The 10,353-nt window shown below is 40.8% G+C and overlaps 2 protein-coding genes across 2 annotated transcripts; one reads left to right on the top strand and one right to left on the bottom strand.

Moving 5' to 3' along the window:
* Nucleotides 1-492: 492 nt before the first annotated feature.
* sgk2b (serum/glucocorticoid regulated kinase 2b) lies at nucleotides 493-5,708 on the top strand. The gene is made up of 12 exons (XM_050047184.1): nucleotides 493-675; nucleotides 1,034-1,109; nucleotides 1,196-1,262; nucleotides 1,382-1,407; nucleotides 2,330-2,387; nucleotides 2,476-2,559; nucleotides 2,659-2,790; nucleotides 4,093-4,205; nucleotides 4,546-4,765; nucleotides 4,853-5,008; nucleotides 5,107-5,196; nucleotides 5,282-5,708. Exons 1-12 carry the CDS (start codon nucleotides 609-611, stop codon nucleotides 5,441-5,443), a joined length of 1,251 nt encoding a protein of 416 aa, XP_049903141.1. The 5' UTR covers nucleotides 493-608; the 3' UTR covers nucleotides 5,444-5,708.
* Nucleotides 5,692-9,743, bottom strand: LOC126392063 (transmembrane protein 244-like). Its single transcript, XM_050047185.1, has 6 exons — nucleotides 9,362-9,743; nucleotides 8,960-9,045; nucleotides 6,634-6,707; nucleotides 6,434-6,559; nucleotides 6,303-6,347; nucleotides 5,692-6,227 (listed from the first exon to the last, which is right to left on the bottom strand). Exons 1-6 carry the CDS (start codon nucleotides 9,494-9,496, stop codon nucleotides 6,133-6,135), a joined length of 561 nt encoding a protein of 186 aa, XP_049903142.1. The 5' UTR covers nucleotides 9,497-9,743; the 3' UTR covers nucleotides 5,692-6,132.
* Nucleotides 9,744-10,353: the final 610 nt, after the last annotated feature.

The following is a 10,353-nucleotide window of genomic DNA, read 5'->3' as shown; positions in this document are numbered from 1 at the left end:
AGAGAGAGAGAGAGAAAGAAAGAAAGAAAGAAAGAAAGAAAGAAAGAAAGAAAGAAAGGACAGGTCTTTCGATGGGGACGTCAAGTGGGTCACTTCACTGACCGCGTGGCTGCAGGGTAGTGACCTCGTGAGCACTTCTCTTTGTCAATGGGGCACGAGCCCAGTCTGCTGCCTTCAAGTGCAAACAGCAGCTCGTCTCTCCAGGACCTGAAGTATTTCGTTAGGCTACTCATTGCCTACTCTTCCTCTTGCCGCCTGTAAACGCATTTTAAAAAGATGTATCATTACCTCACCATACAACCTACGAATTTATATTTTGTGTCTCTGCTGCAGCCATGAAATCGATTCAGTCAATCAGGATTTAATGTAACTACAATCACTTTAAAATCACTTAAGGTCGCTCATTAGCGCACGCTTTTATAGCCGACAATCTGAGGGTCCTTAAACGCAGCACTACTCATACGTCATTGGTCTTTAAACTGAGCTGCTACACTGTGAAAGTTCGGGACAAGCGGGGTGTCTCTGCTGCTGGACAGTCCGCCTTCACTGTCAGCCCACTGCTCTCTCCTCTGTCTAACTCTTACCAAATCTTCCAGACAGTCGTCAAAATGACCGTGACTCAAGACCAGCCGCTGACCTATGCCAAAATGAGAGGGCTTATGTCATTTTTCTCAGGTAAATAACCGGCGTTTTTTTACGTTACGTTAAATTTGACCGTTAACTGCTAACAAGTGAATCACAGTCTCTAACGGTTAAAACTAGCTTACAGAAATCCTGCTACTAAGAGACAAAATCACTTTAAATTAGAAAGAGTAGACCCCTGGAGTTTAAGAATATTATATTAAAGTAAAATATCAAGACTTAGCCTTTTTTAAATCGTTACAAAAAGTTGAAGACATAACTTAAAAGTTTAGTGTAATGGTTTCATAACTTCATTCAAGTGTGTCAGATTCATGGCAGCTTAACCTATTGGCTAAATACAGCTGTTGAACTCTTATGTAAGGGGCTGGCTAACCCCCTGCCTGTCTTACAGCTCTGCTCAAGGGGAAGAAAGTTGGCTTCAGTGGCTTCTTACACAAATGTGTTTCCACTCAGCAATTCTGCCAACAGTGAGTTAGCAATTTCATGTTTACAGCTTTTAACTTCACTGAATCTGATGGAAAAATAACTTTTGTCTCTGACCTCCTGATTGAAGCCTGGACACCCAGAAAATCCTGCAGCGACAGAGCAAGCTGAAAAGAGAGAAGGAGAGAGGCACCTTGGTGAGTTATAGAGGAGTTTTTTGAAAGTACTGAGCGAAGTGTTGACAGGAGATGAAACTGAATCTGACCTCCTGACCCTCCTGACCCTCCTGCCCCCTATTTGTCTGTTCTCTCTGCAGAGCTCAGCGAGCACAGCAACCTCACAGTAAGTCCTTTTACCACCCGATGAAGAAATAAGTCATGACAGAAAAAGCTTGGCTTCACATTATGGGGCAACTCTTTCTGTCTGTAGCAGTCTGTTGAGTTACACTTATAGATATTGTTATAACTGGTTTACATCCTGTTAGTAATGATTATTAATAGTCTACTGATCTGTAATTACTTGTCACAATTCAAAATTTCAATATGATATAGTGAGTAGTTCAGTAGATCAGTATGTATGACTTAGTGGCACCTAGCAGTGAGGATAGCAGATTGCAACCAGCAAAAAAACTCCTGGTTGTTATTACTTTATTGTTCGTTGTTTAGATGGTTCTTATTGGGAGCTGAATTATCTGCAGAGGTCTCTGCCTGTCCAAAATAAACAGACCTGGTGATTAAAACCAGCAGACACACTGATTAAAGCAGTTTCATGTTAAAAAATCTGTGTTTTTCGGACCCTGCACCAACTCAGGGCAACAAAAAGTTTGTCTTTGGTGTGTCTGTACAATGGACAACCAACAAAGGATGGCAGAGGAGATACCCGCACACCAATGCAACTTGGTTGGACAGCCACAAAATGGTTCACAGGCTGAGATCAATGCAAAAAATGTCAATTTATTTAGGACATCCATTAACAAAAAAAGCTGCTCAAAGTGCAAAAAAATAAAATAAAAAGTGAATTAAAACAGCAGCAAACATTTCAGTCCTTGACTATTATCAGTGCTTTTTTGTGTCCGTCTCCTCTGCTGTCCTTTCTTGGCTGTCCATTGTACTGACACACCCAAGACAATTTTTTTTGTTGCCCTAAATTGGCGCAGTTTCTCAGCAGCGCTAAGACTAACAGCATATTAAGCAATTACTGAAATACGGACTAGGAGTATGCCTCACAACATATATATTTAATTTTCTTTCATTATGTGAACTAGGATGAAGCCGTCAGATTTTGACTACCTCAAAGTTATCGGTAAAGGAAGCTTTGGAAAGGTAGGATTTGTTTATTCTTGATATTTTTTGTGTTGATTTTTTTTGTTGCTGTTGTTGGGATATTGAATGACAGGTCAAACTTTTACAGGTGCTGCTGGCAAGACACAGAAAACGTGGAGGCTACTATGCTGTCAAAGTGCTGCAGAAACAGATGATTGTCAAGAGGAAAGAGGTAAACTATCTATCTATCTATCTATCTATCTGTCTATCTGTCTGTCTGTCTGTCTGTCTGTCTGTCTAACTACTTGTTGTATCTGTTGTGTCTCTGCAGCAGAGGCATGTGATGGTTGAGAGGAACGTGCTGCTAAAGGGACTACAACATCCATTCCTAGTGGGGCTCCATTTCTCTTTCCAGACACTGAACACGCTCTACTTTGTCCTGGACTACGTTAATGGAGGGGAGGTATGTGTATAAAAAGTTCTTCTCTGTCAACTGTGGGTTGGTAAGAAACTGCCCACAATCATTCAGAATATGAAAACTGCTACCTTGGTATTAGATATTACATAAAATTGACATAATTCTCAAAGGGGAACTTTGGTATTTTCTGACCTTGACCTTGTTTTCACATGTTTTTGTGTCTAAGTGACATGTGAACAATCGTTTTTGAAAGGGGTTCAGTACTGGGTGAGACTGCTGCAGCCAGCAGCAGTGAAACAGGCTGTGATGTACTTCCTGTGGGCACTGAGCACCGTCAGTTTACAACAACGGAGTGCTTCTTTTTTGCCACTGACAGGCTCAGATTGTTATTTTAAGTGTCTGACAACATTATGGAAAGGATCCCTACAGAGGGTGACCTTTCTGTTCAACCAGAAACAGACCTGAAATTGCCATCGCCTAATACGCCAGACTCCTTATCAGTAAACTGTAATTTAACTGTGTAAATTAAGGGTTTATTTCAACCAAAGCAGAGTTCTATTTTGTCTCTGTCTACTTTGAATCAAATGTGTTTTATGACAATAAAATTACAGTTTATTTAAATGGAGTTTGGAGCGTTTGACTAAAGTAATTTCGGGGCTGTTTTTGGTTTAACAAAAAGGATTTTACTCTACAAAGAGGTCCATCTCTGAAGGGATTCTTTCCATAGGTCGTCAGACACATATAATATAATAATACTAATCTGATCCTCCAGATGAAAAAGGAGGTTGTGCATCAACAGTGATGATACTCAGAGTGCTAAACCCAAAACTCCAATATGATCAAAAATGTAAAAATAGTAGCACATCTCAAATTACCAAGTTAAGGAGGCGGACAAAGTACTCACATTTGACTTGTTTTAATGGCTCACATTTCGGCAAAAAACAAACGCTAACATGTTTCAGCACATGGCCTTCGCCAAACGCTCTGAAGAAGGCCATGTGCCAAAATGCGTTAGCGTTTGTTTTTTTGATGTGAGTCATTAAAAGAAGTCAAATGTGAGTACTTTGTCCGCCTCCTTAACTTGGCAATTTGAGATATGCTACCATTTTTACATTTTTGATAATAATATGATCCTGTCAGTGGCAAAAAGAAGCCCTTTCAGTGGACGTAAGATGATGATTCTCAATCGCCCGCAGGTATTTCATTGCAGCCTATTTTGTTGCTGATGTTCTCACTCAATACTGGACCAGTTTTTAAAATTGTTGTTGGAAAATACCAGAGCTACCCTTTAAGACTGTGCATTCAATTTAATTTTAGAGATGTCACAACTCATCTGTTTGTCCTCAGCTTTTCTACCACCTTCAGAGGGAGGGGTCATTTCCTGAACCCAGGGCTGCTTTCTACGCTGCAGAGATGGCCATGGCGTTGGGCTACCTCCACTCTCTTAACATAGTTTACAGGTACATACACATACACAAATAGACAAGCCATTACAGAGTCACTCTTCCAAGTTTTTCTTGGTTCAACGCTCACTGACTCATATTTGATTTAAATGTGTTCCTCATGTTTAATTGATTCATGTAGGGAAATCCCAATAAAGCATTCACTTTGATTAGAGAGGTCTGCATAAAAATGTTATCACTAGAAACAACCATGTCTTCCAACACCACATTAAAAATAAACTGTTGAGAAAAGTGATAGGAACCAAGACGAAATTTCAACAAAAACAAAGTCAGTATCTGTTTTTGTTGGAACCCGTAGACTAAACCAACACTTTTGTCTCATTTGTTCGTCTTCCAGAGACGTCAAACCAGAGAACATCCTGCTGGACAGTGAGGGCCATGTGAAGCTGACTGACTTTGGGCTATGTAAAGAGGGAGTGGCCATAGGCGGGATCATGCATACGTTCTGTGGGACTCCTGAGTACCTTGCTCCAGAGGTGCTACGAGGCCACCCGTACAGTCCAGCGGTGGACTGGTGGGGCCTCGGCACTGTGCTGTTTGAGATGATCTATGGGCTGGTGAGTGCTGCATGTGAAACAATCTTATCATCATATAAACCTCTTCATTATCTTCACATTACTCAGTCTCCTTGTCTTTTCTCTCAGCCTCCATTTTACAGCCGTAACAAAGTGGAGATGTTTGAGAACATACTTCACGCTCCTCTGCAGATGCGTAGTGGGGGGTCTCAGGCTGCACGCTCACTATTAGAGGGACTGCTGGAAAGAGACGTCTCCAAACGCTTAGGAGGGAGCCGTGACCTTGTAAGTGCTCACACACACACACACGCAAAAAAAAGACACAAGCAATGACGTGTCTGATCACACTAACCACAGAGGGTCTGATTTCAATGTGTTTCCAGGAGGAGCTGCAGGAACATCCCTTCTTTGCATCCATCAACTGGGACGACCTCCTGGCCCGGAAAGTTAGACCCCCGTTCATCCCTAAAGTGGTAAGACTGATTCAGAAATGAATGGGGAGCACTTTTTTTTCCAAATCAAAGCCCATAGGACCTGAGTGTGTTTATTCCTCCCCAGACTGGTCCCTGTGATGTCAGCTACATTGACCCCGAGTTCACGATACAGCCTGTCCCTGCCTCTGTGAATGAGCGGTGCCAGAAGGGCGAGGTCAGCGAGGTCTTCCCAGGATTCTCCTTCATGAACCCATTGGAGTACGTGGCAGCAGAGCCGATTTTATAACAACGCCAAATCCTCTGGGAGCATGTTTCTTCAAATATTTATTTTTTATGTCATAAATTATTAAACCAAAGTCTATTTTTAAACACTTAAGCAAAAAGTTTCTTACACTAACACTGCATGTTTCATTGGTTACTAAAATATAATATATTTTTTAAGTTATTACTTTGACATCAGTTCATATTGTGAAACAGGCTGGTCACTATTTCACAAGTCCTAACTACCTTAACATGTAAGACGGTGGAAGAATAAACAATCTGAAGCAGCTTTATTGTTTATGCACTTTACATTTATATCTTTAAATATGTACAACAAGCATGTATTGCAACTTTCCCGTTTTGCTGTTACATTCACAGTTTACAAAGGTACTGAAAATACTTCACAGGGCGCCTTAAAACCCTGCAGTGACAGAGGCATTGTGCATCACAAGCAAAATACATCTCCTCGTGGCATTTACATAAAAACAATAGGATGCCAGTCTGTTGACAACCCTGAAACACAAATTGGACCCAGCTCTGACTTTATGTATGATGGTGAGGAAATGGTGTCTTTTTTTAGTGTACAGAAAAAGTCCATCACCGTGGAGAATCTAATGGATGTCTCCAGGATGAGAGCATCTGGTCTGATCCTTTCCACCTCACTTCACAAGACTGTTTATGAAACAGTTTATACGCAGAGGAGCTTCCTGTTTGTCAGTAGATGCTGAAGGAGGCGTAGCTCTGGTCACTCTGGCAGGTGAAGTAAGCTATAAGCTGACCGTTGCAGATCATCAGAAACAAGCCGCTGCCTACGTAAAAACAAAAATGTCAAACTGAGCTCATAAAGTTAAACGCAGAAAAGATGCTTGTGTTTTTTGTTTTACCTAAAGCCAGCCACCACTGCCACACCATGGGAAACTCCAACATCACTGCAACGTGAAAGCAACACGTCAACTTTCACAAAACATTCTGCAATTTGTGTGTGCCTAGATGTTTCCGTTAGATCTCCACTCACCTACACTGGTGATCATTACATGCAGTAGTGTGACAGTGAGGGCGTAGTCCCACACCCGCCTCCTCACCACTGCGGCAAACAAAAGGCCACTGCAAAAGTAGGTGAGCTCCAAGGACAGGAGGTTCACTGCAAAAAATACAGGAAGTGAAAAAAAATTCAAGCTCATTGTTGATCATACTGGCTGTGTTTAATGTGCTCACCCAAGTATTTGGAGTTGGACTCAGCAGGTTCGGTCTTAAAGTCAAATGGGATCAGTCCGTCAAAGTGATCCAACCTAAATGAGGGGTGGGTTAAATATACAATAAAGGGGAAAACTAATGTCAGCAATTGCAGGACAGTGTGTTAAACCAGTGTGCCATATCATCTTGTTCACAACAACACCAGTATAAGTTTTAACATGATAAGAACAATTCATATCTTGACAATGGCAATATTCCAACTTGTTGACATATTGACGTCATAGTGTTACACACGGCAACAAGAAGCATGGCTGAAACTGAAACCTGATGGTCAGTGTTGAGTGACACAACATAGAGCAGGAAGAGAAGGGAGGAAAAAGCAGAGCGTGAAGATTCAGATGGAAAAGACAGTCCAGTCTTTATGGATTTTTCCCAAAGAAAAGGAAATTTCCTGTATATTTATTATGTATACACAATGGCAACTGTTAAGATGTGACATTTTAAGTTGACTTTATTTTGTTGTACTTTTTTATATTTCATACAGAATCAGAATCTCACTGAGAAACTGTTGTTTACAAACTAAAGAACTGAGATCATTTTTGCTTAGTTTGTTTATTTGAAGGCAAACTGTTGAATTTATACTGACATTAACTATAAAACCTATTTTGTTGCACTTGTATCTCCTTGAAAAATATTTTCAGTATCACAAAAATCCCTTAAAATATCATGCTGTTATTTTAGGGCCATGTCACCCACCCCTAATGTCTACCTGGCAACAGGTAAAAGCAGGCTCCAGATATAGGCGACATGGTGCAGAACTAAATCCCCAAATAACTAAATCTAACCACTGCAGTGGCTGCTTCAAAGGTGGATCCATTACCCTTGTCAAAAATAAGCTGTTTGGCCCTACTGACCCGCTGTCTGTCACGTTTTCTGCATGTTTTGTATGCATGCCACAACCCCCAAATACACACTGCAGACTACACGTGGCATCATGTTTCGCCTTAAGAGTCAGTAAAAATACATACAATTTTTTTGTTCTTGGCATTTATGCAAAGAGACATTGGGCAATTTTAATAGACGCACGCCTTCTAAAGCCAAAAGATGTTAAGCATCAACATGGAGAAGCACCCAGAGACAATGTATTGGGCACTGGCTTAAGGAAATGTCTGTGTTTTCCTTTGGAACATATGAAGATAAACAAGAATGGTTTCAGTGTATCTGGGGCCCATTTATAAGATGTTTTAGATGTTAGAGATCTCTCTCGTATGTTGGACATAACAAAGGACTCATAATCACAACCTCTGCATTAAAACTTACTTGTTGTATAGAGTAAATGTAATATACAGTATGCAATGAAGGACTTGTGTCGGCGTCTGTCATATCCTCCTGAGACCCCACATTTTGGGTTTACTTGACCTTATTATCATTCTACTTAACTCAGACCTGTTGTCCTCATCCTTGGACACTTTTTTGTGCCATGTAGTTGTAGTAAGAGCACAATACACTTAGCAATGTAAAAACAAGATGGCAGCCATCTCTGCCAAGTCAGTCTGCAGCCGACCCCGACACAAAAGTGGACATGGTCCAAAATCTGATCACATTTTATGGTTGAAACTTTGTTTGCAGTTTGATACGGTAACAAATTTGACCAGTTTTAGCAACAGTGACAAGCTAAGATGTTTTTAATTAGGAGGTACTGCACCATAAAAAGCATAATTGAAAATTAGGAAGTACTTGTTTGAAGACATGAGGACTTTATTATCGTCTGTTTGAGGACATTGGGACTTCAGTATCGTTGACAATGTTTAGTTTTTTATACTTATCAGGTCCTACTGATCCCAACAAGCGAGGAGAAATTAAAAATGTACACCAAATAAAAGTTCAGGTCTCAGGAGGATGTAGAACCCTCATTTTATTTTTTTTCTTTGCCTTTTTCTGTTTTTATTTAATGTTATTATTACTATTATTAGTTTTATTTATTGATGCTGTTTGTGTTCCTATTTGCTTATTTTTGTTTACATGTGTGTGAGTGTTATAATTTTTCAATTGCTTTAATATGGCTTGTCAACATGGATGTATTTATTTTAAAGAAAAGGCAGGACTTTTGTTTCATACATTTGGTATTCTACATGTTCTTTTCTATTTGTATAATGTTGACAAATTAATAAAAAGGTTGTTGAAAAAAACATATATGTTATCTTGTTTTTTAGCCACCATTTTATAATATTAGAATATTCACTGGGTGTGGATGATATTAACTAAAAGAAGAAAGTTCTCGCAGGAGAGGTTGGTGATGCTTTCAAGGGCTGATTTGCCTGTGCGCATGCGTGTGAGAGACTCTCACCTGAAGGCTCCGAAGCACACACTCCCAATCATGTAGAAAAGCGAGTAAAATATGAGCAGACACAGCAGCAGGTTGAAGAGCACGGTCTGTGGGGTTGAGACAGAATATTTCACTATACGGTATTTTAATTTGTGTAATGAACAACACATGTTTTCCACGCAAACATGAACCTGGAGCTGCATATTGAAGGCGACCGGGCTGCAGTGGGAGGCAGACAGCGACTGTACACTGACCTGCTGCACTCAGTGGAGATTATAATCCGCATTATTGCAAAAAAAATAAGCATCAGGCGTTACATATCTTGTCATATCCTCCTCACTATTTGATCGCACATGATTCCCCCACAGCCGATCCCGACTGACAGTCCACTCACCACACATGACACCTTCACTGTCCTCTTACCTTCGAGTCGACCGCTTTGCTTTTGAATGCCATCTCATTGTTTTTCCTTGATGTTACATTACAAAATAATCCAGGCTGCTGCAGCACGGTGCACGACCCCGTTAATCCCCCGGAAAACTGGACTTCTTCCGCCATCTAGCGACAAACACGGGACACAAAACCAGCGCCGCCGCTTCTACAATACTGAACTCATTTCACCTCGTATCAGGGCGGCCTTTGTTGGCTCAAATAAAGACTTTCCTCTCCGTGTACCTGTTAGCTAACACCTGAACGTGCAGTCAGGGGTACTTTAATGTTTTCTGCCTAACCGGAGTCAATTGCATACAAAAAAAATGGCTAAAACGACGCTTAAAAATCTGCAGCTTTATTATACCGGAGAAACCATAACCGCCCTATGTGGGAGGGATTGAACACTACTGCAGGATAGCTGGGGATGATGTGCCTCAACATAACCATCAGCGACCCCACAAATACTTCAAATCAACCTAGAAACACCAGAAAGGAATAAGCACACAATCCTGTTACTGAGTTAAATGGATTAGCTGTCACATTAAATCATACATGCAGTAATGGTATTTGAGGTGATACCACACAGTCCGATACAGTGCCTGCATGCATGTTGGATTAAAGACAAAATGAAGCCATGTGGCTGCGTTTCTCTGTGTTAAATGTGTGTTTCATTAAGCTAAACTCAAATGTGCATTCATCCTGTACGACTTTATGTGCTGGATACGCACCAGCCGACATGACTGTGGATGTGTTTTAACGGACAAACCGGTCCAGATTGTTGTGTTGCATCGTATTTGGTCCTTTTAGGTTAATAAAATGCCACTTACAGGCCTGTGTGTTTAATCCTACTGTTAGCACCGGCGTTAACAAACTGATTATCGCTCGTGCTCGGGTTGCATGTACATATTTAAGCCATTTGGCAACTGAGGATGTTTTTTAACTGAAAGGGGGACAGGCAGTTTGACCAGAGGGGAACCAACCGC

The sequence above is a fragment of the Epinephelus moara genome, chromosome 6 (assembly GCF_006386435.1).
Source record: "Epinephelus moara isolate mb chromosome 6, YSFRI_EMoa_1.0, whole genome shotgun sequence".
NCBI lineage: Eukaryota > Metazoa > Chordata > Actinopteri > Perciformes > Serranidae > Epinephelus > Epinephelus moara.
The sequence above is the reverse complement of the archived record's forward strand: the minus strand, read 5'-3'. Positions and strand labels throughout refer to the sequence as shown.

Coding starts and splice junctions, on each gene's coding strand:
- LOC126392063 (XM_050047185.1), bottom strand. CDS start 9,496: ATGGCGGAAGAAGTCCAGTTTTCCGGGGGATTAACGGGGTCGTGCACC. Junction 6,708..8,959: donor GTGTGCTTCGGAGCCTTCAG/GTGAGAGTCTCT, acceptor CCCCTCATTTAG/GTTGGATCACTTTGACGGAC. Junction 6,348..6,433: donor TGTAATGATCACCAGTGTAG/GTGAGTGGAGAT, acceptor TTCACGTTGCAG/TGATGTTGGAGTTTCCCATG.
- sgk2b (XM_050047184.1), top strand. CDS start 609: ATGACCGTGACTCAAGACCAGCCGCTGACCTATGCCAAAATGAGAGGG. Junction 1,110..1,195: donor ACTCAGCAATTCTGCCAACA/GTGAGTTAGCAA, acceptor TCCTGATTGAAG/CCTGGACACCCAGAAAATCC. Junction 1,408..2,329: donor GCGAGCACAGCAACCTCACA/GTAAGTCCTTTT, acceptor TATGTGAACTAG/GATGAAGCCGTCAGATTTTG.